This window comes from Malania oleifera, chromosome 12 (genome assembly GCF_029873635.1).
Source record: "Malania oleifera isolate guangnan ecotype guangnan chromosome 12, ASM2987363v1, whole genome shotgun sequence".
Taxonomy (NCBI): Eukaryota; Viridiplantae; Streptophyta; class Magnoliopsida; order Santalales; family Ximeniaceae; genus Malania; species Malania oleifera.
Window position 1 is genome coordinate 57,336,737 of NC_080428.1, and position 27,720 is coordinate 57,364,456.

General features: G+C 36.9%; 1 protein-coding gene across 1 annotated transcript in view; it reads left to right on the forward strand.

Moving 5' to 3' along the window:
• The window catches only part of LOC131144155 (uncharacterized), a 91,236-nt gene that overhangs the window by 3,415 nt on the left and 60,101 nt on the right, over positions 1–27,720 (forward strand). Inside the window, exons 3-4 of the mRNA XM_058092595.1 lie at positions 17,039–17,139; positions 21,220–21,311. Of these exons, the coding sequence (XP_057948578.1) occupies positions 17,039–17,139; positions 21,220–21,311 (193 nt within the window). The remainder of the gene's footprint in view (positions 1–17,038; positions 17,140–21,219; positions 21,312–27,720) is intronic.

Consider the following 27,720-nt stretch of genomic DNA (forward strand, 5'->3'; position numbering starts at 1 on the left):
ATTTTGGAAAATCCCTTGAAAAAGGAAAATTGGAATCTTGGAAAACATTTATTTTAGGGATCCTTCTTTTTTACTTAAAATCAATTATTTTTAGAGGGTGCTTAAAAATTGAATTCCTTTCTAAGCACATTTAAGTTCCTTTTTTAAAAAAAAAAAAATCAACAAAAGAAAGTTTTTTGAAAGGGACGCCAAGGGGGTGCCATTCGCAGATAGGAGAAGAAAGTAAAGCAGAATAGATCAATCAACAGTATGACAATGTACCAAGAGATGAAAAATTAAATGAGTATTTAGCATGTACTGCACACTAGACCAGCAAGAAAGAGTAGAAAGCCATCTATCCTTGACGAATGTGGGAGAAGTAGAAGTTCCTTCACAAGCTTTAGCATATCTTTCTCTCTACGTAAACCAGAAGATGGTGAGAGGGATCAAGGACAAGGCTTTTTTCCGTCCTCTATTCTCATAAATACCCTTCCAAGCCCAGATTTCCTTTGTCGCAGATTTAGTAGTTAGCCAGTGTTGTTCAAAAAGAGCAGTGGCCAGATTCAAAAAGATTTTGGTCCAGGGTCACTGGAGCAGAAGGTGGTAAACAGTTTCAGCATCATATTTGTATTTCTTCAGAGAAATCTTTTTTGGATGTCTTCTAAGAACATGAAGATTAATTATAGCTACCATCAATAAATTGAATATTTTAAATGATATGACACTAGAATGGGTCATCACCTCTAATCTATGTATTTGAATGATGGGAATTTCATTAACCTATATTTTGGAGGAACATCATTTAGGGATCGTTTGGAACCACTTATGCAGAACAGTAGAAGTGCTTGTCTGAAACAGTGTTGAAATTAATAAGTGCTGAAAATAAATGTTGAACTGAAAAGTGCTGAAAGTCATAAGTGCTGTTTGGTTGTGTCTATAAATAAGTGTTGCTTAAATAATTCGTGTTTGGATACTCACTTTATTAAATAAGTGCAATATTTATTGTATTGCATCAATAATTAATATGTCATGATACATAATAAAATAATATATGAATATTTTTTAAAGAACAATTTAATTTAAATTATTAGTATTTCAAATTAAATTAATTCAGCTAAATTCGAATTTAAATATTTTTTATTAAGTAAAGCAACATATGATTATTATTTAATTATAAATATTGTTATTATTAATATATATTTATAACATATGATTATATCATCTTGTTTATAACATATGAACTTTATCTTATTAATTTATGTTTGTTATAATATTCTTAATTAAATTAACAATTTTATTTTAATTTAATATTAATTGAAATTAGTGCTTTCCTTCACTCCCAGATCTGTTGCTTCTTCAGATTTGAAGAAGCTTTTAGGATGGTATTGGCAGCAATAGAGGGGGAGGAGGCAGCGGCAGCCTCCAAAATCTAAATCTGAAAGAGAGGGTTTGGGGGAGAAGAGAGGTGGCAGATTTGGAGATCACAGTGGCGGAGAGGGTTCAGGGTTGGCCGGACTGATCTCTGGGCACCATCAGTCCACTGTGGAGCACCAACGGACTTATTGATTTGCGTTGGACAGTGCGATCTGAGGGGGAGAGGGCTTGGGGAAGTTTGGAGGGAGGGAGGGAGAGAGATGGCGGAAGGGGGAGTTCTGCGCAGAGAGAGGGAGAGAGGGGAGGGGGGTTTCTTGAAAATCACAAATTTGCCACTGAAGTTCGTTATAATTACAGAAATGCCACAGCCTCTCTACAGTGCCCATTTATAAGTGTGCAAAAAACTATCAAGATGACTTCTTAAAATTCACTTGAAAGTTCTCAAAAAAGTGGTTGCACAGTACCATTTTTGGCAGAAAAACACTTATTGCAACATCAACCAAGCGCTTCTTTCTTTTTAAAGAAAATATTTATTTTAAGTGACAAGTGCTATAAGCACTTATATTTTAAGTGCTCCCAGATGGGATCTTATAGGTGTGATGAAAGTCAATAGTATGAACTCTAGTCATCTGCTACTACCACTAATTAATATTATCAAAGTGATAAGAATCCCATTTAACCTTGGATATTTACCCATAGATTATGCAAGCTTACAACATAGTTTCGGGTAATGGGAGTCCCTTTTGATGGTTGGAGTTACATTGTGTTATTTTCAGGAAAAATAAGTAAAAAACCATCTTAAACTCTTCCTTGGTGAGGCATATTATATAAAGGTCTTGGATTTGCGAACTAATATACCAATTGAGAAGGTCATGGAATCTCGAGAAAGCACACTGAGTCTGAGCATGCCATTTGCCCCCTGGTGTTCTTACTGGTAAGTTGGGATTTTTAATTTTGATAAAAAATAAATAAAAGCATTTAAACTTACCTAGGCAATTTAATAATTTATCTGACCAAGCTAAACACCAATTCATCCATAAGCACTCATTTGACCCCAAGCAGGCAATTCACCCGAGTCATAGCATGTCAAAAAAAAAAAAAAAAAAAAAAAAAAAACTCAAACATAAAAAAAAAAAACACAAAATTTTTTTTTGCTGCCCGACCTTAGAAGGCTTGAATTAAGCTTACTGTAGGTATCCAATTCGTAAAATTGTTACTAGATTAAGAGCTGAGAAAACAACAATTAGTATGTTGGTCATAGGTTTGCACTTATGATGAATCCTTGAGTTGTTTATTATCTCTCTTTTAATATATAATCAAGCCTAAAGATGTAGTTTTTAAGCTTTTATAAAGAGTAAGCCAACATATTCTTTGCACAAACTAAAACATTCGCATGCTCATCATGCTATCCATCTGAAGCTTAAATTCTAAATATTTAATTCCACTAAACAATGCAAAATTGACTTGGTGATGGGTTTGGAGGAGAGAGAAATCCCCCAGCGCACTGCCAAACCCATGTTTGGATAGGGGATCAAACCAATAGTATTCACATCCAATGAAGTGGATCACTAGCTCTAAATATGCATTCAAATGTTCAAACCAAAAGTAGTTCAGACCTAGTAAAGAGGATCATCTATTCCAAACATGCACTCAAGCATTCAAACATGCATTGCATTAGTTAGTAATGTTCCCAAGACATGCTATTAGTCTTGCTTTTGATCTAATATCATTTCAACTAACTCTATGAACCCCATACATTTGATCATAAAGAGAATTAAATGAAAATAGTTGAGCATGCTTCTTTAAATTTTGCAAAATTGTAGTCTCAATCCCTGTTTTTCATGAAAATGACCCTTGTAGCTTTGTAACTGAGTGTCAATTTTTTTTTTCTTTGCAGGATGCAAGTTTCAGTATCTCTTGTTTAATGTTTTCCTAGTATGTGTATGACTTTGTGTGTTCTTATACTCATGACATATTCATGCATGTATTTGTTTTTGAAGTTGACATATGTATTTTTCATGTAATACTAGATTAGGTAATTTTTTGTCAAGTAGTTTTTAAGAAATTGATTGCTTTGTATGGGAATATATGTCTGTATGTAGCATTAGGGGTGTATATGAGTCTAAGTCAAGTTGATACAGTAGGATACTTGAACTCACCTTGGCTCGAAATTATAAGCTCGAAACTTGGCTCGAACTTGATTGATCTTAAAATTGTTTAACTCGAGCTCCTCTTGATTAACCTCAATTTCATTATTAAATGATATCGAATATATGTATATGTTAAGATTTTGATTAAAATGAATGACCTAATTTGAAGATAGGTCTCTCCCTCTATTTATAATACAAATTATATACATTCTAATGACAATAATACCCTTACTCTAACTCTGACTAGTTAACATACTTACACACTTAATAATAATACTAAAAGACATAAATAACCTTTAACACTCTCCCTCAAGCTGAAGCATAAATGTCATATGCTCCTAGCTTGTTACAAATAAATTTAACACGAGCACCCTGCAACGCTTTGGTAAAAAAATCGGCAAGCTGCATATTAGACTTCACATAAGCGGTAGTAATGAGCTTCTGCACAAGTTTCTCCCAAACAAAGTGGAAATCAACTTCAATGTGCTTTGTTCGCTCATGAAAGACAAAGTTGGAGGCAATGTGAAGAGTAACTTGATTGTCACACATCAACTTCATTGTTTTTTACTCTTCCAAGAAACCGAATCACCACCAAACAAGATACAGTACCTGGTTGTGGATTTCCGGTTAGAGGCGACACAACCCAATCTGCATCTATATATCCACGGATATAAGTGTGACCTTGATCACAATATAAAAGACCTCTCTTGTTTGCACCTTTAAGACATCTCAAGTGAATTATTGCGCCCCAATGACTTGTCCTCAGAGAATCTAGAAGTTGACTCACAACACTTGTTGTAAAAGATATACCTGGTCGATTGATTGTTAGATAATTCAACTTTCCAACAAGTCTTCGCTATTGTCCAAGATTAGGTAGCAAATCACCCATATTCGACGCTAACTTGCTATTAGGATCCATGGGTATATCAGTTGGTTTAGATTCCAACAATCCAAATTCATCCAACAGATCAAGAACATACTTCCTCTGTGACAAAACAGTTCCCGTACGACATCTAGATACTTCTATACCCAAGAAGCATTTTAATGGTCCCAAATCTTTGGTTTGAAACTTAGTTTGTGGAAACAATTTGCGACTTTGAATACCTTTATCATCATCACCTGTAATAACAATATCATCCACATAAACAATAAGAAGGATCCTACCTGATGAAGTATGATGATAAAATATGGAATGATCCACTACACATCGGCAAAGACCAAACTTAAGTACTACATCATTGGAAAGATCAAACCATCCTTGGGGAGACTGTTTTACACCATATCGACTGTTTTACACCATATCGAGCCTTCTTGAGCTGACACACTGAGCCTGAAAACCCCCTAAGCAACAAACCCAGGTGGTTGCTCCATATAAACCTCCTCCTCAAGGTTACCATGCAAGAAGGCATTCTTCACATCTAATTGATGCAGAGACCAGTGACAAGTAGTAGCCAAGAAAATGAACAGATGTGCTAATGTAAGTTTAGCAACCGGAGAAAAAGTATCAGAATAATTCAGACCATACATCTGAGTATATCCCTTAGCAACAATACAGGCCTTTAGATGAGCCTCAAAACCATCAGGTTGACTTTCACAGTGTAAATCCAACGACAACCAACCATAGACTTGTCAGGAGGAAGAGGTACCAAGTCCCAAGTGCCATTGTTATGTAAAGCATTCATCTCTTCAACCATAGCATTCCTCCACCCAGAATGGGCTAAGGCTTCTAAAATAGATTTAGGAAGAGTAATAGATGAGAGAGTAGTAACAAAACAATAACAGGAGGGTGATAGGGAGTCATAACAAACATAGTTGGAAATGGGTTGTTGAAGCTGAGCACATGTGCATTTACCTTTCCGAACAACAATAGGAGTATCAACATCATGGGGAGTATGATCATCAGGTGAGGAAACCAAAAGCATAGTAGTGGAAGCTAGAGGGGACTCTCTTCCTTGGAGCCTTCGTCATGAACACACCTGCAAATTAGGATGATTACGATGATGAGAAGGACTCAAACTACATGGAGACTTAGATTGTTGGTTGGGCAAGGATAGCAAAGTAGAATCTGGAAGATTAGGCAAAGGAAGAGACTCATTGAGCTCAGAATCACCTAGGGACTGGGTGTAGTAAGGTGTAGACTCAAAGAAGGTAACAGTGGTTAGAAACAAAGAAGCAGTGCTGCACAAGACTATAACAACGATATCCCTTTTGAGCATATGAGTAGCACAGAAAGACACATTTTCTAGCACAGGATCCAACTTATCCACCCCAGGAGTTAGTTGATGAACAAAGGACACGCACCCAAATATACGAGGAGGGAGAGAGAATAAAGGTGAATTAGGATAGAGAATGGAGTAGGGAATTTGACCACTAAGAATAGAGGATGACATCATATTGATTAGATAACAAGCAATAAGTATAACATCACTCCAAAACACTTTAGGTACGTGCATTTGATGAAGTAAGGTGTGAGTGATTTCAAGAATATGCCTATTATTCCTCTCTGCAACCCCATTTTGTTGAGGAGTGTGGGCACATGATGATTGATGGACAACACCAAATTGAGTTATATAAGTAGTGAATTGTGCATTGAAATACTCTATAGCATTATAACTTCGAAGTGTTCGAACTGGAAAACCAAATTGAGTCTTTGTTTTAGAACAAAAGGCACAAAATACATGAAATAACTTGGAACCATCGTTTATCAAATATAACCAAGTCATTCGTGAATAATCATCCACAAAGGTTACAAAGTACCGAAAACTTAACTTGAACACAACCCTGCTAGGACCCCAAACATCATAATGAACTAACGTGAAGGGCTTGCAGCCTGTTTATTGGGAAGTTAAAGGGACACAATGGTACTTTCCCAACTGACATGAATCACAATCAAGACAAGGCATAGGACTCAAACTAGGAACAAGAGATTTTAACTTTCCCAATGAAGGATGACCAGGGCGACAATGAATTTGGAAAGTTGTGGCAGCAGCGAAGCAAGCGGTAGAAGGAGAGAGCAACTCAAAGTGATAGAGTCCACCAGCTTCACGCCTTTCGCCAATTGTCTTCCTCATCTCAAATCTTGAACAACCGCAGAATTAGGGAAGAATGTCACTAAACAGTTCATGGATTTAGTAATCGTGCTCGTGGACATAAGATTGAAAGGAAATTTGAGAATATACAAAACCAAAGGAAGAGAAATAGAAGTAGTGGGATTTACAGTCCCAATTCCCTTGACTGCAGTGCTGGATCCATCAACAAGAGTAACACAAGGTAAATTTGCTGGATATCGAAGAGTGGAGAAGAAGCTAGGCATACTTGTGATATGATCAGTGGCAATGGAGTCTATGACCCAAGGACTAGGACGGGATGATAGACATATTGTGTGATTACCTGTTTGGGCAAGAGATGCAATGGGAAGAGAAGGCTTGTTGTGACCCTTGATATTGCTGGAACTTGGAATACTCTTTCTCTAACATGGATACAGTATGTTGCCCCCCACTTGGTCCTAAAGGTGAGGAGTTAGCGGTGGGCCCCATGGTTTTAAATAACGGCCGTTACGTAGCGTAACGGCCGATACGTAACGAAAATCGGAGGCTCCGAAATCGATACGGGCCGATAATGCGGTTCGGAAAAAATTCACAGCCGTAACGGCCGTTATGGAGACGTAACGGCACGTAACGGCCGATACCCCAACGTTACACGTCGTAACGGTCCGTTACGGACCGTTACATGGTCGACAGCTTGCAGATTCCCTGAAGGCTTTCTGCTGCAGGCAGTAGCGCTGCTTTCCCCCTCTCCCCAGTCCCCACACCCATCTGCCATTCAAAGGGTAAAATGGAAAGTAAAAAACTGACCTTGAAAATTTGTTGGCCGAAGCAATAAGAAGGCTTCACTTCTTCGATGCCTAAGAGTGAGCACACCGAGCAGATCTACTCATCTTCGCACTTTACAGCCTTCCAGGACTCGGGAATTGCAGACTTGCAGTTGCAGCAGCTTGGCGAGTCACCGGCGACAGGTCTGCAGCAGCTCTGCCGCCTCTGCGAGTCGCCGATAGCCCGTCGGCACCTTCCTCCTCTAGTCGTCGTAGTCGCCGCCAGCCAGCCTCTCGATTTCAGCTTCGGAGCTTGGAGTCATTGCTGCCGTTTGTGCTTCGCAGCCTTCACTCCTTCGAGGCTCCTCCGAGTCCCCTCCCCTCTCTCGGTCTCACTCGACTTGCCAGCGTATGAGATACTCAACACTTAACACTCAACACCCACAGCACTAGCCACTAATCTTATCATTATGTTTTTTTTTTTAAAATTATATTTTGTTGTAAAATATGTTTGTTAAATTGAATTAAAAAAAAGTAATTTAATAGAGTAAAAAATTAGAAATCATTAATAATTATGTAAAATGAAAATTTCTTAATTTATAAATATTTTAATTGTCTTATATTTTTTGAAAGATAATTATGAAAATCTAATTCCATGACATAGCAAGCAAATATTAATAGTAAATAATTAATATTTACCAATAATAATTGAAGCCTTTTTTATAATAATATTTGAATATCCACTACTACATTCACCATCGGTAAACAAAGCATTAAAATTATGTATGTACACTAGACATCCATGTGATGGCATTTTATATTATCTAGGCTTAATTGAGCTCTATTTTTCACCATTCTTAAAGAATTCCAAGGAATACTTTGCACAATTATTATAATATTTAGTCTTAGGATTTGCCAAACTTATAGAAATAAAATTAATTCATGGCACCAATTGGCTAACATACTATTTATGTCAGCAGGATAAAGTGGTCGTTTTGATAAAGAAGATATCATATTCACTCCCATCTATTGAAAAAATATTAAATAATATTCATATTATAAAAGAAAGAAAAATTAAATAACATCAGTCACCCATTTTATGTTACATGTGTATCTACTTGCCATTTCTTGAGTAGGGTGACCCTGTTTATTAATATTTTTTAAGTTTTAAAACATCATTTTGACCTTAAATTTAAAATTAGGTAAAATAAATGTTTACATCTATTTTTTGTTTTTAGTTATCAAATAAAGTAAAAATTGGTAACTTAATAAAAAAAAAATTAACCTAATAGTTAATACATTAATAAATCTGATTTTTACTAATTACTACTGGAATTTGTAGAAAATTTTTATTTTAATCCATATGCTGAGAAAATGCTTAAAAAGTTAAATAGTCAATTTGTAATGTATGGATCTCTATTAGTGATGCTGTGATGCATATGAAAGTAGAGCAAAAGTCTTTTTTACCTTTAAAATTACAATGTTAATTTCTTATAGTTATAAATGAAAATAAAATCAAGTTATAAAAAATAATGAAAATATCTTTTTGAAGATAAAGGAATATATTTTTTTTTGTAATAAAATATCTAATATTTTATAATTTTGTTTATTTAAATATAAAAATAATAAACATTACTTATTATTTTTAATCAAATATTATATTTTATTTTTACGTAATAAGTATTTAAAATTAGGACTATTTAGTACTTATTATTTAATATTTACTAAATTACTAATTATATTATTCCTGTCATTGTAGAAAGGTTGTAACTTTGTATTTTCTCTATGTTTTGTGTAGAGATCATCAAATTAAGTCTATCAATATGTCACGTGATAGAGGAAATGAAAACTTACCTAGTGAGGATATTGGATGGCATTTTGGTACTGCGGTGGACGGTAATACACATGTTATTATGTGCAAGTTATGTGGGAAGATAATCAAAAGGGGCATTACACGCTTGAAACAACACTTGACACATAAAAAAAGTCAAGTAGCTGGATGCTCAAATGTGACCACACAAGTAAGAGAACAAATGATGAAACATCTACAATAGTATGCTGAGAAGAAAAGAGATTAACAAAAAAGACAAGAAGAAGCAGAAGCCCAAATTAGAGGAGATTTTGAGAATTTGAGCGATGAAGAAGACTTGGAAGAAGAAAGTATGAGATTTGTTCGACAAGAAAGCATACGATCATAACAACAATGGGAAGAGAGACAAAGATTTCGAGCAAGAACAACTGGAAGGGGTAATATTTATGAAGAGGGAGGTGGCTCTGGAGGTGGTGCTACCAGTGGTTTCAATAGAGCAGGAGCTCGATTTTATAGTGGTCGTGAAGCTGGAGGTAGTGGACGACAATGGATCAATCCTAATGCCCTTGAAGCTAGACTAAAGGCAATGGATCCTATTTTAGAAAGAAGTAAGAGTGCGAAACAACCAAAAATCAACACTAAGTTACTGAAAGATTTAAGAAGTAAATTAGGAAAAACAGTTGGAAAATTCATAATTTATAATCGGATTCCAGCGAATGTAGCTGACTCTCCATTTATGCAGCCTATGCTTGATATTGCTGCAGAGATTGGAATGGGGGTGAAGGGTCCATCACCCTATGAGATATCTGACATTTATTTGGAGCAAGAGTATCAAGAAATGAAAAATTATATAACTTCTTTTGCTGGAATATGGAATGAGAGAGGTGTAACACTTATGTGTGATGATTGGTCAGGACCAACTAGAAAATACATTATAAACTTTTTAGTTTATTGCGATAGAGGCACCGTGTTTCATAAATTAGTTGATGCCTCTGATGTACCAAGCAGAACAGCTGAATATTATTTTAGGTAATTTTCTAATTTTAATTGTATATACAAATAGTATTATGGACTTGCATGTTTTTAATTAAATAGTAGTAATTATTGAATCTATAATTTCATTTTAGATTAAAGGACGAGGTGGTTGAAGAAATTGGAGAGGAGAATGTTGTCCAAGTAGTGACTGATAATGAAGCTGCAATGAAGGCAGGAGGAAAATTATTAATGCAGAAGAGACCCAATCTCTATTGGACAGCATGTGCTGCTCATTGCATAGTCCTTATTCTTGAAGATATTGGTAAGAAAAGTAACGTGAAGAAGGTCTTAGAAGATGGAAGAACAATAACCTCATTTATTTACAACCACACATGGACAGTAAATTTCATGAAGAAATTCACAAATAATAGAGAGTTACTTCGCCCTGCCATCACTTGATTTGCTACAAATTTCATTGCTTTGGAGACTATTGTCAGGCATAAACAAGCATTAAGGGAAATGTTTACATTTGATGCTTGGAAAAACTCAAGGATGATTCAAAGAAATTATCTTAGGCAAAGAGTTTTGGCAAAAGGCCTCTGATATAATTAAAGTGCAAGAACGCTTGGTGAAAGTTCTTAAATTGGTTAATGGTGATGAAAAACCAACCATGGGCTTCATATAGGTGGCAATTGATAGGGCGAAGTTGGCCATTCAAAAAGATTGCCGGTTTTACAAAGACTATTGAAAAATTATTGACAACCGGTGGAGTTTTTAGTTGCACCAAGATTTGCATGCTGCTGGTAAGTATAAATCAAATACAATTTCTTATTATTTTAACTTTTAAACTATGCATAGTTGCATTACAAAACTATTGATTAATATGTTTCTAAATTTAATTGTAGGATATTTTTTGAACCTACAATTTCTTTATGGTGCCCCACTCTCTCCTGAAGTTGCTAGAGAAGTCATGGATGGGGTTAAAAAAGTGATAACCAAGTTGATACTTGATATAGATACTCAAATTCGGGCTATTAATCAAGTAAGTATTGGTTCCATTAAATTGAATAATGAATTGTTCTAGTATTCTGTAATACTTTCAAGAATAATTATTAATACATCTAATTAATTAATTATATTTCACAATCATCCTTTTTTAGTTGTTGCTATATCGAGATAGGCAGGAGACTTTTGGAACCCCGTTGGCTCAAAGGGCAGTGAAACAAACAAATCCTGGTAAATATGACTATATAGCTAAATAATGGATGAATGACTCTATTTTCTCTCTTTATGTTCAAATTTGACTTTTGAAATATACGCTATACTAACATAAAACTCTTTTTAATTATTCATGCAGCTGAATGGTGGATTCATTATGGCTTGTGTGCTCCTGAGCTCCAAAGAATAGCAATCAGAGTTCTTAGTCAGACCACATCAGCTTCGAACTGTGAGCATGATTGGAGCACCTTTAGCCTCATCCATACGAAAACAAGAAATAGATTAAAATACATGAGACTACAAAAACTTGTTTTCGTACATTACAACATGAGGTTAAAGTTAAGACGTATAATGAGAAGAAGCTAACGAGAAATTGAAGAGGGTTTCAATCCTATCAATTTGGACTACATTTTCGAAGAAGATGATCCTTTAAGTCAATGGTTAGAGGAGAGAGAGACACCACTACTTGATGGTCAGGACAATTCAAATTGGTTAAATGAAGAAGTTGGTGGTACTACAGAAGGAGGTGATCGAACACCAATACACAGGGACATCATTTGTAAGGGATATACATCCTTCTGATCCTTATGGACTACATGACATACCTGAAAATTATGACTTGAGTATTTCTCCAGGGAACCAATCTTCACAACCCAGGAGAAGGAGTGCTTGTGGTGACCCTATTGATTCTACAGAAGATTCATATGGTGTGGTTCGTAGTTTTGGCGACTTTGGTTTATATGGTTCATCATCTCAATCATATGGATTTCATCTAGTATATCCATATTATGCATCTCGTGACTCACATTTTTATCCTAGTGGATCAGGAATCTTAGGATTTAATGAGTCTTCTTCCACACACTACCTAGAGCCAGCCCCTGCCCCAACTTATGGACATTATTCAGGAGGATTTTCACCACCAGTACATTTTCAAGAGCAACAACGAAATAACACAAACTTGGGTTTATTCAACTATGTATTTCCACAAGGATGGGGAGATAATTTCCCATACCAATCTCAAGATACAGATGCAAATTATGAAGACCCTCCACGTTATTCTTTTTGGTGGTGACATGTGTTATGTTATAAATTTGTAATATTGTATTCATGTATTTTGAACTATTTATTGATAGTTGATATTAATCACTTTTTAAATTCATGTATGTGTAATGTGTATATTGAGTATTGAGTCTATTGATTCATTTTTAGTAATTTTTTGACTTTAATTAATTGATTCTTACATTTCTACATCTTTTTACTCATTAAAGTAATGTAAATTATAAAAAAAAATATGTTTTTTTGTAAACAACACACTAAAATTAATATAAAAATCATAATGTCTATTAAAAAGCATTTGTAGGTTGAATGAAAGCCTTCAAAATTCATTAAAAATCATGTATTAATGGATTTCATGCTTATTTTTCGATTTTGGCATGATTGTGCATGCGTGAAAAAAATTCACGACCGTTACGCCCGCTTCCTGTTACGTAACACCCGCGTCTCCTGCGGCTTGCGACACCCACGACCGTTACGCGACGTTACCCGCGACCGCGATTTCGAACCATGGCGGTGGCTGCATTGGCTGCCCCCAAAGGTGTGAAGTCGGTGGTGGCTGGATTGACAACACGTGAAGGCCTACCAGGGAGATCCCAACACTACTCAATAGTATGATTAGTACGTTGGCCTCATGGTATTAAATAATGGCCGTTACGTAATGACGTAACAGCCGTTACGTAACGGAAAACCATCTCTCCGATACCGTTACAGCCCGCATTAGCGGTGAGCAGAAAATTCACGTGCGTAACGGCCGTTACAGAACCGTAACGGCCCATAACGGCCGTTATCCTAATGTTACGACCCGTAACGTCCGTTACGATGCATTATAGCCGACAACCCCTTACACTACTGCGTACCTTCCTTATCTCCTCAAATCTCTCCATTTTGTGTGTGTCTCTCCATCATCTAGCTTAGATCTCCTCATTTGAAGCCTCCAAAGAAACGAAAGCAGCTTCGAAGCTTTGATTTGTTGTGCTGTTCCCTTTTTTACTCTTCGTCTCTTTTGTACAGCTTTAATCTACTGATCTGAAGCTTCAAAATCCCAAAATCAGCTTCGATTTTTGCCTTGAAGATGTTCTTCGCAGTTCGCAGCCATCGCAGGTCAGCTGACTGGCAGTTTGTTTTGAAGGTGTTTGATTTTTCCCTTGAAGGTGTTTCAATTTTTCCCTCTTCGTTAGTTCGTCTCCTTTGTCCAGTGTAAGAACCCAAAAATCAGCTTCCAATCTTCGATTTGTCGCTTGAAGGAGCTGTGCTCTGCAGGTCACCTCCATTCGCAGGCTCGCAGTCGCAGCTCCAAAAATAAGTTTTGAAGCCTTCGATTCCTCCAAATTTTGGGGGCTTGCAGGTTGCAGCTCTCTCGCAGCTTCGGTGGGGACTCGGGACTCGGGAGTGGGTATGTTTCTTCAGTTCTTCTACTTCATGGGTTAATGTAATTGTAAATTACCAATTTATTTTAAACTAATAATTTAGTTTATTTTATAATTTCAGTTTATATTTATTATTTAATTAGTATGCAAATTTATTAATGATTATATAAGTAGAATTTATTAATTAAAATAAAAAAATTAGTATAAAATTATTAAAACATAAAATTTATAAAGTTACTTAGAGAGTTAGAGTACAGATTTAGTAAAAAATTATTAATTAATGTTCTACATAGTTATTTTTTTAAACACCTTGACTATTAATAATTTAATATTAGATCTAAAATTTATAATAAATCCTAATTTCTACACAATTAGTCAAGTCTCAAGTGCCTCAACTACACTACCATTTAAATAATTAAATTGTAAGATTTACAATTCCATATTTATTTTTTTAAATTGTAAATTGTAATATAAATTATTGGGTCTATTGACTCATTTTAAGTAACTTTATGTCTTTCATCAATTGATTCTTTATTTTAATTACATTTCTACATCTTTTTTACCCATTAAACTAGTGCAAACTTTAAAAAAATATGTCTTTTTTGGTAAGCAGCGCACTAAAATTAATATAAAAATCATAATGCCTATTAAAAAGCATTTGTAGGTTGAATGAAGGTTGTCAAAATTCATTAAAAATCATGCATTAATGGATTTCATGCTTATTTTTTGATTTTGGCATGGTTGTGCATGCGTGAAAAAAATTCACAGCCGTTACGCCTGCTTCCCGTTACGTAACACCCGCGTCCCGCGACACCCGCGACCATTACGCGACGTTACCCGCTACCGCGATTTCGAACCATGGTTGGCCCCCACTTGGTCCCAAAGGTGAGGAGTTGGTGGTGGCTGCATTGGCTGCCCCCAAAGGTGTGAAGTCGGTGGTGGCTGGATTGATAACACGTGAAGGCCTACCATAGAGATCCCAACGCTACTCAATAGTATGATTACTCCGTCCACAATGAGTGCACTTGCGAGGAATACCTCTACTTTGTCCGTTTCTACCACCACGACCACCCGAATCATCTTGATAACTTTTGAAGTTGCGTGGTAGAGAACTATAATCACCCAGTGTAGCAAAAGGTTATCCTCTTAGAGCTAAATGCAGAAGCAGAAGAATGCATGCTAAAGGAAGCATGAAGGACACGGGAATAAACATTGGCAAACGATGACAGCTCGACACTACTAAGTATCTGGGATCCAACTGCCTCAAACTTGGGTCTCAAGCCCGCTAGGACACGAAGAACTATCAACTACTCCCTCTTCTTCTGCATCTCACGAACATTGCACGATGTTAAGCTCCTCATGAATATGCTTCATCTCTCCAAAATAATCTACATTATTCCTATCTCCTTATTATAATTGAAAGTGCTCCTGGGATAAATCATACTCATGTGCAATGTTATTTAAGTATAGAAGTTTGACATCCCAAATTCCCTTGCATGTATCTAGATGCATACACATCCATGCAATCTATGGCTTCATCGAATTCCATAAGAGGGAAACAATCAAGGCATCTTCTTGAACCCACACTTCTTTTCTCTTGTCATTAGAAGGGTCATATTGGAGTAACTGGTTAGATTTTCCTAATCCGGCTAAATGAACCAGAACAACTTTAGACCATTGAATATATTTCTTTCCATCCAACTTTTGACTTGTTATCTGTGGATGTAGGAAACAAATTTTTGGGATTCATAGATTCCATCCCAACACTCTACACTCACAAATCAGCGGCTACACCAATGTCAAACAAGAAGAATAATCAAAACTAATTGTAACAGTCATAGAATATGTGAAGCACTGACACAACCACCGGTGAGGTGAACGATTCACCAACGGATATATCACTGCCACAGCCTCACAACTGGACATATGAACACTGCCACTGCTCCAAACGACTCACAAAGAAGCCTTCACAAACCCTGAACAGAGATCAACGGAGTACCACGAGTGCATGGTCTCCGTTGATAACGTGATAATATTGTCTAGAGAAGGAATCAGAACATGGTAGAGGGGAAAAAAAAAAGAAAAAGAAAAAGGTGGCTGGAAACTCACTCACATGCTGGCAAGTGGGGTCGGCACTGCCGGAATTTGGTCAGTGCGTTGGTGGTCCCTTGGCAATGGGATTTTGTGAGGTTAGGCTTCGGAGGGTTCTGTTTTTGGGTATATGGTTGGTTTTGTGAAATAATTTTTTTGGGGGGGTTGGGGGTGGGTGGGTGGGGTGGAGGTGGATTTGGGAAGGACAGCTGCGGGAATGGCTTTTCTGGCAATGGATGAGAGGAATAGGGTTTAGGTTGGGTCATGCTTTTGATTAAAATGAATGACCTAACATGGAGACAAGTCTCTCCCTCTATTTGTAATACAAATTAAATACATTCTAATGACAATAATATCCTTACTAACTCTCACTAATTAACATATTAACATAATAATAATATACTAAAAGGCATAAATAACCTCTAATAATATACAAATATAAACTGAATATTAATATATGTATTAGAAATAATGAAATATAATATATCAGTTATATAATAAAAAATAATAAATTTTATGAAGCTCAAAGTAGTATTGGAGAACTTGGACTTGGCTTGTCAAGCTATTCGAGTAGCTCGAACTTGATTGAACTGAAGCTCGAGTGGAATCAAGCTGTAGTGCAAGTTGATATTGGGTAGCTTGCGAGTTGTCTTGACTCATTTACACCCCTATGGCCCCATGTGGCATGGTCATCCTCTGCAAAAGTCCTGTTTAAGTTGAATCATGAAAATGATGAAATGTCACTAAAGCAAATCATGCATAAGAGAGTTTACCTATATATCACATTTAATTTTGTACCTAATTATGTGACTGATTGTTTTCCTTTTTCTGCAAGATGCAAGTTTCAATATATCTCCTGGTTCATATTTTCCCTGTATATGTATGTGTCCTTACACTGATGACATATCTTCAATGTATGCATGTATGTGTTTTTAAACTTTATATATGTATTTTTCTTGTTACTAGAGCAAGTAATTCTTTGATCTCCCATCCATTGGTTGTTTATTGCATTAATATTTAGAGTGCAGCTGTGATCTGTACTTGTTTCATTTGTGTTACTCTTCTGCCGTTCCTCTAGTTTCTCAATTTTTTTATTTTTATTTTTTATCTTGCATTGGATTTTTTTTTCAAATTTTTATTTAATGACAACAGTCCATTTTTTTTATATTTTAGTTTCTGCTAAAGCACTAACATTGTGGTGTATCAGGTCGTTCTTTGTCAAATAGTGTTGTAAACCTTGGCATCCGGGATCAATATGCTGATGCTTTAAGCCAGCTTGGTTTTGAGTTTGAAGTTCTGGCAGAACAGGTTAGCTAAATGTTTGATCCCTACTCTGTTATTCTCCTCCCAGAAAATTGTTTAGTAACAGATTTTAGATGCCTAATCCCAAAACCTAAGAGTTCTTAGAAAAAAACTTTTATCTGCAAAGAGATTTTAGGGCACCAAGGGGGTGCCACCCAAATACAAACAAACAGAGGCTCAAGAACAGGGAAAAAGTTGGAAAAAACATGAGGTATCACCTTTATGACAAGGCATCCAAAAAAAATTATGTATTGTGTAAGTGTCTGAAGTATATAATCCATTAAACCCCAGCTAGTGAGGGAAATAAGCTCCAGATACTCAACTGTTCATCAGAAGGCTCTTCTGTTCCTCTCCCTTCACACAACCCAAAAAACGGTAAAAGTGATCTGGGTCAGGGCTTTTTTCCTTCAAATTCCTTTTGAAGCTCGTATCTCATTCTCCAGAGTCTCACTTGTTACCTGAGACTTGCCAATCAGCGCAGTAGCTAAGTTCCACGGCTTTCTAGTCCAAACTCCAAAGGCAGTGTAACAGAATGTGATCCACAGATTCAGCATCTTCTTCACACAAAAAGCTTTATTCACCATGATTTTCCTTCTTTTCTGCAAATTAAGAGTGGTAAGGGTTCTTCACAATGCTGCTTCCCAAGCAAAAGCAGTAACATAAGTTGGTACTAGCATCTTCCAAATAATCTTCCAGGGAAGTTAACACTGCTCATTAATGTTTTGTCCAGCTCCTTAACTGTGCAACTGCCATTTTTCCTTGGCTTCCATGTAGGTCAATTTGGATTAGTCCCATATACAACAGCTTTGTTTTCTTGGTCAAAGAATTCGGAAAAAGCTTTGAGCTCTTGGTCTTGGACATTTCTCTTGAAAGAAATGTCCCAAACTATTCCCTTGCCAGTGTTACTAACGTGAATGCTCAGGGTGCGTTTTGTTACTGGCCAAGCTGAAATTATTGTGGAGTTGAGCACTTGGTTGGATGACACCACAGCAGGTGTTGTGCTAGAAGAAGATGTTGCCATTTCCAACTACAAAGTGGATGGAAACAAAAAAGTCTCCTCATTCCTTCTTGATAGATTTCCAGACTAGTCCATTGGGCTCCGTAGCGTCCTTAGAGGTCCACTCCTTGTGGTTCAAAGCCATATTTAGCCCCTCTTAATCCTGGACCTCCAAAGCAATTTTATGAGTAGGGTTTTATTGAAAAAGTTAAGAGATTTTTCATATAAGCCCCAAACCACCCATTTGAATAGGTTGCTTGACAGCCCCCATTTAACAATATGAGATTTGAATTTTCTCTCGTATTTCATCAAGGAACTTTTTTTGAATATCTCAAGCCGTTTGGCCACTAAGCATGAACGAGAGAGCACGTGAAGTAAACTGGGAGATTTGAGAGTTGAGAGTATATTTTTAACAAGGGTGATTGTTCCAAAAGAGGTAATTACACTTCCAACCAGCAAGTTCTTTTCCCCCCTCCAAACCTCCCAACCAGAGGGTCCCAGATACTTTTTCCTCAACCTTGGCACCAAGAGGAAACCCTAAGTAGTTCAAAGGAAAATCCCCCCAACTTGCAACCCATAATACGATCCAAGAACCTGCCATCAACTTCATCCCCAACAGAGGAGTTTCAGATTCTGAGGTGGCTGCAGCAGGATTTATTTCACTGAAACTATGGTGATATGCCTATGTATTAATCTTGGAATATTGGGCGATTAAGTGACAAGTTTAAGGGGTTTGAGATGAAATTGTTTTCTTAAAGACTGGGAAGGTGTACAGAAGCTGTGGGGGAAACCGAAAACTGCATCAAGGTTCTATGTATAGAAGATATGGTGGAGTTGATTGATAGCACAATGATACCTTTTCCTGTATTCTGTTTATTCAGGAATTTGGAAGACAATTTCGCTCAACTTTTTCCTGGTATGGACCTGGTGAAGGACCCTTTAGTTAGAGAGCTATTGTATGGACTGAATTTTTTGGAACTAGGCTTAGAACGCCCCCCGGATTATTGGTGCTGATTGCAGCAAGGTGCTTTTCTGTTATGACAGAAATGGGGAAACTTTGGGAAATGCTAGTTTGGGGGAGTTCTTAGGGCTTGTTTGGTTAAGGATCCAAAAGTGAGTTTTCCGTATTGTTGTTTTTGAAAAGGACAAGGGAATGCATCGTCTATTTATACTAAAAACCGCTGGTTAGCTGTTTCTGAAATTTTTTCTGAAAATGAAAACAGCGGAACTGCGATTTTTAAGGTTGATCCAAGTGGCAATTTGTTAACAAAATAATAATGATAATAATAATGATTATTATTATTTTTAGTGGATACGCTTTTGAAAATAATATTTTTGAGATAACTATATCTGAAATTTGTGTAGTCTCTGTATCCTGCATTTCTGGATACAGAAAACTATATCTGAAACCTTAACCAAATAGGCCCTTAGATTTCCTGAATATGAATGCTTTTTTCTGATCTTCCTTTTATGGTGGAATCTATACTTGGCTTAGTTCAGACCCCTTCCTTCTCAAGTATTGGCGCAAATTTTGGCAGGATGGGAGGAGCACTTTCCTGAAGTCACTTAGAAACTTCCTTCGAGCTAGTCTCTAATCACTGCCCTATCCTCTTTGATACAGGAGGAATATGTTGGGGTCCAACTCCTTTTTGCTTTGAATATGTGGCATGGAGGCTTCAATGAGTAAATCAAGTTGTGGTGGTCAAACTTTCAGTTTGCTTGCTCTGCAAGACATGTGGCTGCTTCTTGGTTGGGGTGCAACTCTAGTATTTTCAAGGGGAGGATGATATGACCAGATTTGCACCATTGATGTTGTCTGGAGGGCCTTGTTATTTTAAGGTGTTTTGTTTTATTTTTTGGCTCAGGAGTACATATTTTCCTCTGTTGCTCTATTCTGATATAATTTCTTCTTTAACCCCACCACAAAAAAAAAACATCCATGCGATTGCCTCTAAGTCGAGGGGGTTAAAAGAAAAACAAAAAAGGTGGAACAGGGACACCTTTGGAGATATTCACTTTAAGAATTAAGATTCTTTTTTTGGTGTCCGTGGGTGCGCACATGTGCCAAGAAAAAAAAAGAGTAATTAATCCCAGAAAGACAATGCTCTTCTTCTCTCCTCTGTCACCTATTCTTTCTTTGATGGGTCTGTTCAAGTTTAGGTATGGAGAAGAATCTCCTCAAATATCTACCAATCGAAATTAGAACTTTTAGTGTCTGGAATTTAATGTATGTAAGATTCGTGCATGCATACTCAATGTTTATGTTGTAAAGTTTCATCTATATAAATTATATTCTTTATAAGAACCAAAATTCAATGTGTTAGATTACCACTGTACTTAAAAAACTTAAGTTGTTAGGATGTGAGGCAGCAGTGTATATCAAGCCTGAACCCTCCCCTGGATATGCAGCTCTATTGCATGTGGAGGGAGATAAAAGAACAATGAATAACACCCAATACTGGGAAGAAGATAATCTTTTAACAAAATTACAGTAATGCAGGCAATAAGAATAGATCCCAGGACCTCATGGAAACCATGGCTTTGATACTATGTTAGATTACCACCATAAAGCTTAAGCTGTGGGTTATAGTGGTGATCTAACAATCTATATCTAGCATCGACACAATGCAGAGTTACAGTTTTCAGATTTACGTTCTCAAGCTCAAACCAAATCAGATTTATTGAGTTGAGGCACAAACCTTAACAGAAATAAGCAATTTGAAACAGTTCTTGTTACACTGGCCAAATAATATTAGCCCCTGCTGGTGCTATAATTGGTCTTTATTGCCACATTATAGCATCAACACAATGCAAAGTTACAGTTTTCAGATTTACGTTCTCAAGCTCAAACCAAATCAGATTTATTGAGGTGAGGCAAAAAGCTTAACAGAAGTAAGCAATTTGAAACAGTTCTTGTTACACTGTCCAAATAATATTAGCACCTTCTGGTGCTATAATTGGTCTTTATTGCCGCATAATAGTTTTATCATTTTTTTTAGCAGTTTTGAATATAGTATTGGTGTTATTTAGAGATCTTATGATTGCATCTATCTTTATATGCGTTAATTTTTTTGCTGTGGTTTTCCAAGGAAGGAGATACTGCCCTAGGTAATGGTGGTCTGGCTCGTCTTTCAGCCTGCCAAATGGATTCTTTAGCGACACTGGACTATCCTGCATGGGGGTATGGCTCCAAGTTTTGATATTCCTGAAGATTTGTCATTCTTCTAGTTATTATCAACCTCTATGAACCTTTTCTCCAATAAATGTTGTTGGCTAAATTAGTCATATTGTGTCCATATGCTCACAAGGAGAAGAATAGGGGTTGGGGTGGGGGTTGGCATTTGTGCAATAAAGTTTCTTTCATTAAGACCTCTACTGTTATGTCATGTTTGATTCGCAGAATGGAATGGAATGGAATAAAAAGTTGAATGAAGAACTTGGAGAAATCAAGTGAGAAGTTCAACTCCATACCATTTGATTTCGTTCTCATTCCTACATATGAAACATATAATCAGATTTCTCTCGAGTTGCTGCGATGGAAACATAATGACAAATTGATGGGGGATTTAGAGGAACCTTTTTTGTTTTTATGTTTCCAATGATTGTTGTATCCTTTTATTCCTTTTTTTTTTTTTTCATAAAGAGGTAACATTTTATGTTGTTACTTATTTCTGAGACAAAGCAATAGTAGCATCCTGAAAACTGATTGGGGCAGTGAAGTTGGCCTGTTCTTTTGTAACCAACCTCAAGTTGAAAGGGTTCAAGAACACTCAAATGATATCAATGAATTGCTAAATGGTATTCTTTGTTTCAGCTTGAGAGGCATTATCATTTTTTTTTAAATTTTAATGTGAGGATCTGATTAAAGACAAATGAAACTATGAGTGATTTAAGCCTGTTTGACAAACTCCAAGAAAAAAGAGAGATGAGAATGTGACTCATCACTATTGAAACAGGTGACATCAACATCTTGAGCAGAAAAGCCTTAAGAGTCCTTTTTGTTTTTTTGTTTTAATAATAGTTGAAAAGGAAGAGATCTTATTAAGGGGAACAAGAAATACAACAAGGAGAATAAGGCGAAAGCTGAAAATCTGCAACTTTAATAGACCTATTCTTCTTAAGCGCCAAAGTAATTAAAAAGCTGGGTTAATACTTTACCCCGAATCCCATTAAAAATAACTGATTGAAGATCTTCATTAAGTCCCTCTAATAACATCTTAACAATCTTGAAAGAAAGCCATACTAAATCCATCTTGACCTGGAATGCTATCTTTCTCTATCTTAAACACAGCCACCTTAACCTCATTTTCCTCAAAAGGCCATTCCAACCACCCCATCTGATCACTACAAATGGGACTCTGCTGCAGTCCCTCACATGTAGACCTACAAACATCCTCCGCAGTGAACAAATTAGCAAAATAATCTTCAATCTCCTCAGAAATCAAAGAATTGGTATTAATCTATCCTCCCCTCAGTTCCAATTCTGTAACCATATCCCTTCCCCTCTTACAATTAGCTAACCTATTTTGAATTATAATCACCTTCCCTAATGCATTTAAATTTCATCTTTTGCCTATACTCCTCAATTTTTTAAGTCACCTCTAACTCATTAATTAGCTTTACCCTCTTAGCCTTGTCAGACTAGAGAAGACCCCCTTCTTTTGAATGTTGCGTAAGTAAGAAATAACATATCCAAAAAGTAAAAGTTTCTAGAATGAGAATGCTAAGGTGGGTGAGTGGTATAATGTTAAAAGATAATATAAATACATTCGCAGTAATTTAGGCATAGCAACTATAGAAAACAAGATAAGGGAGGGGCAGCTTAGATGGTTTAGGCATTTGCAACATAGGCCTAGTAGGGCACTAGTGAGGAGGGGTGAGCAAGTTACTATCAACAGTAGTAGAAGGGGTAGGGGTATACATTAAATGGGAATGAGATAGTTAGTGAGGATTTAATAGCTCTTAAATTGTCGAAGGAAACTGGCCATGATTATGTAAATTGGCAGAAAATAATTCTTGTAGCTGACCTACCTTGCAGGACTTAAGGCTTGGTTTGTTGTTTTTGTCGTTGTTTACAATGCTGTTTTTCTTAGCCTAAAATCTCCAAATACTTCAATGTTCCATAATTTTAACTTCTCTTTAGGTGTTTTAGTTTTTTCATGAACCTAAACCCGTCCCAATACTTCTTAACATCCTCACTCCAAACATTCCTAACCAAAAACCGGAAGGACTTGACCAATCCACATATTTTCAAATCTAAACAGAGTAAGCAGACTCAGCACCCATGTAATCATGCTAGACTTGAATAAAAGAGGGAAATGATCCAACACTCTCCTAGACAAGAGAAAAATTAAGAAACTCATCCTCCCACTTGCTATAAAAAGGAACCTATCAAAATGACTATCCTCCCCCCCACCAAAAAGAAAGAAAAAGAAATTGAAGAAGAAAATAAAAGATCCCTCAACCTACTATCAAAATTCTGCATACTTGAGGTAATCCTACCTCTCTTTTTTTTCTCTCTAGGGAAACTCACTGCATTAAAGTCTCCCACTAAAACCCCACTAGGATAGCAAAAACCATACACAACAAATAACTCATCCCAGAAAATAAGACCTAAGGGCGGGTCTAGAAGGACTGTAGATCGACTAGATGTGATCCAATAGAAATTGATAGAAGCCAAAATGTTAATTTTTTAAAAAATATCCTAAAATATTAAAAAGTGATCAAATAGAAGTACTCAAGATTGAAAAAAAAAAAAATGAGAATACAAAAAAGTAAAATTAGAAAAGTAGAATTGCTCTTGCTCACATCTTGCATCATCCTTCACAAATTGGGAAGAATTTGACCTTGAATTTGAAACATCCATAGGATGAAGAACCATGCTCCTTACCTGGCTTGAAGGATACCAATATAATTTGCTAACTATACAACGAAATAGGATTTTGTGGTGGAAGAGCCACTGGAGGTGCAGCTACAAATTTTCTTGGAATGATGAATTGAACTGATCTCCAGTTTGAATACATCCTGATTTTTTCTGGTGGCTCTTCAAATGCTGTAGGGGTTTTCCTCAACTTCCCATGGACTACCTCCTCTTTGATGGGTTCAAAGGATGGTTTCTCTTCCAATTCGCAATAATTGGGATCGATGATCGATGCAAGAGTACAAAGCATAGAGTCAAGCTTACTTATCCTAAAATCGACCTTTTTCCTGGCTAATTAAGATGGCAAGTTAATATTCATTTTTTCCACATTATGTATTTTCCCCTTGTTTTCCGGCTGGTTAGACAGGTCTGCTTTGGATCTGAATTCAATCTGGTTCAACGATATGGTTTGACTGATTTGGCTTGGTCAAATTCTTGTAAAATCCTCTTCTTTGATCGGACTGAATGAGGCAGGATTTCCATCTTCAAACCCCACTAATTTGATGGTGGCCGTGTGAGGATGAATCATTGGCGACATCGCCAATGATGAATGGCAGCAAAATATGGTGGCAAAAAGAGCATCTGGGATGTTGCAGTGGTTTGACAATCAGCAAACCTCATCAAAGTTCTGTGATGTCGTTGGTAACAAGCTCTTGACAATGGCAACAAGGTTCAACCAACGATCAAGACGGCTGAAGACCTTAATTTCTGGAGCTACTTGTGGGAGGCTTTGCTGGGTGTGAAAATTTTCTGGGGCTGGCTTTGATTTCTGATCATACTTGATGTGGGTTGGGGTGGCTAGGGTTCATTAAGGTTTGAAAGTATTTGGGGTTCTGCGAAGATTAGTTTTCTCTGCTGCTTGAGGCAGCATTGGCTGAAGGGATTTCTGCTTCTCTGCTTCTGATTGAAGGGATCTGAAGGATTTTTGAGAAGAAGAATAACCATTCTTATTGAATTTCAAGAGACACGATTACAAGATAAATAGTAGAGGAAGGTCACCAAATTAGGAAGGCCACAAAATCAGCAAATCAAATCACCACAAAATCAGCAAATCAAATCAGCAGATCTCTAGGCTAGAAAACAGGAAACTGAAACTACTAGAAACTGAAATAGTAATTTCAGATTTAAAAAAATAGAATATCCTAATTTATTCCCTAGAAATCCGACACCTGCCCTCAAGTTGGAGCGTAGATATCTATCATGCCCAACTTGCTTACAAAGAGCTCAAAATTAGGTCTGAAAAGTCCTTTGGTGAAGATATCAACTATTTGTTGAGTAGTAAGAGCAAAAGGCATGCAAACAGCTCCACTAACAATCTTCTCTTTTATGAAGTGTCTCTCAATCTCTACATGCTTCATGCGATCATGTTGTATTGGATTTTGAGCAATACTTATGGCAGCTTTGTTGTCACAGTACAACTTCATTGGCATGTTCACTGACATCTGTCTTCAAGAATTCTCTTCAGCCATAGCATCTCACAAACTCCGTTAGCCATAGCCCTATATTTTGCCTCGGCACTGCTCCTTGCAACCACATTCTGTTTCTTGCTTTGCCATGTGACCGTCATATTTCCCCAGACATAAGTATGGTATTTTAATGTGGATCTCTTGTCAATAACTAAGCCTGTCCAATCTGCATCAGTGTATGCCTCTATATTCTGCTGTGTGGTCTTTTGGAAGAGTAAACCCTTGCCTGGTGTACTTTTCAAGTTTCTAAGAATCCGATAAACTGCTTCAAGATGTTTCTCGTAGGGTGAATGCGTAAACCGACTTACCAAACTCACAGAAAAAGCAATATCGGGCCGTGTATGTGATAAGTAAATTAACTTTCTCACTAACTTTTGATACTGAGTTGTATTCACTGGATCACCTTCCTTGTGATCTCCAAGTTTTTGATTGGGATCTATTGGAGTGTCTGTTGGCGTACAACCGCCATCGCAGTCTCCTTAAGGAGGTCAAGACAATACTTCCGTTGGGAGAAAACAATCCCTTTCTTCGACCGAGCAACCTCCATTCCAAGGAAATACCTTAGAGATCTAAAGTCCTTGATCTCAAATGTTGATAAGAGGGAAGTCTTCAATCGGTTCATCTTAAGTATGTCATCGCCGGTGAGAATTATATCATCTACATACACAATCAGTATCGCTATCTTCCCATCTTGTGAATGTCTTATAAACAACGTATGATCACCTTGTGCTTGAGTATACCCTTGACTTTTAACAAACTGAGTGAATTTCTCAAACCATGCTCTTGGTGACTGTTTTAACCCATATAAAGACTTCTCCAGTTTACACACCTTTGTGCCAAACTTTTCACCAAATCCTGGAGGTGCATCCATGTACACTTCTTCCTCTAGGTCTCCATTAAGAAATGCATTTTTTACATCCAACTATTGTATAGGTTAGTCACGATTAGCTACAAATGACAAAAGAACTCTTATCGAGTTTAGCTTTGTGATTGGGGCGAATGACTCCAAGTAATCAATGGCATCGGTCTGAGTGAATCCCTTGGCGACCCATTGAGCTTTATACCGTTCTAGAGAACCATCAGATTTATACTTGACTGTAAACACCCATTTGCACCTGAGAGTTGTCTCTCCTCTTGGTAGATCAACTAACTCCCACCTTCCATTCTTTTCAAGAGCTTTTATCTCCTCGAAGACAGCCTCCTTCCACTCAGGAACTTTTAGAGCATCCCGCACAGTATTAGGAATCTCCATACAAGAAAATTGTGAGGTAAAAGCACGAAAAACAGGTGAGAAATTTTCATATGACACATAATTGGACAATGGATGTTGGGTGCAAGACCTCACACCCTTCTTAACAGCAATGGGAAGTTCAGAATCATCGAACTCAGAATTGGAACTAGACTCGGGTTTAGAACCAGAGGACTCAGAACTCGAAGATGAAATGAACTGAACATGAGGTAAAGGCTCGGTGAGGACATTATCTGGTGGGTTTTTAGATTCTGGACAGTCTAAAGGATTGGAAGGCCCTTTGTAGAAATCCCTACAGTTTAGGAGTCATGCGTGATCTCTATAATTAAGGAATGATTCTTGACTGTCTTATTTTAGGCATGTATAGAGGGGGTGCTGGTCAATAGGGATTTCCGTGATTCTTGTATATTCCTTTATTCTAGGATTTTATTTCCTTAACTTAGCTACTGGTTACATGTTATATAGTTGGGCATATTGTACACTTTTTCAAATTAACATACGAAACATTATTCTTATAGTTTCAACATGGTATTAGAGCTGGTTTTTTCCTAAACCAAGCTAACTATGGGGGACAACTCCATCAACAGTCGAGAGTCGACAACCTCAGAGACTCAAACGGGTCGAACCAATGCCATCATCAGTTTGAATGGACTAAATGGCTCTTCTGTCCAACCATTGGTAGAAAAACTCAACGGGAAGAGTTTCTAAGAATGGGCCCAGTCTGTGAAACTCGTAGTCGATGACAAAGGAAAGCTCGTTTATCTTATCGGCGACTCAAAGAAACCTGATTCAACGAATGTTGTGGCACTCCAGCAATGGAGATCGGAGAATTCCTTGATTACCTCATTACTTATCAACTCCATGAAGCCAATTATCAGGAAAACATATATGTTCCTGCCCATAGAAAAAGAGTGTGGGATGCAGTCTGAGAAACCTACTTTGACGAGGAGAATGC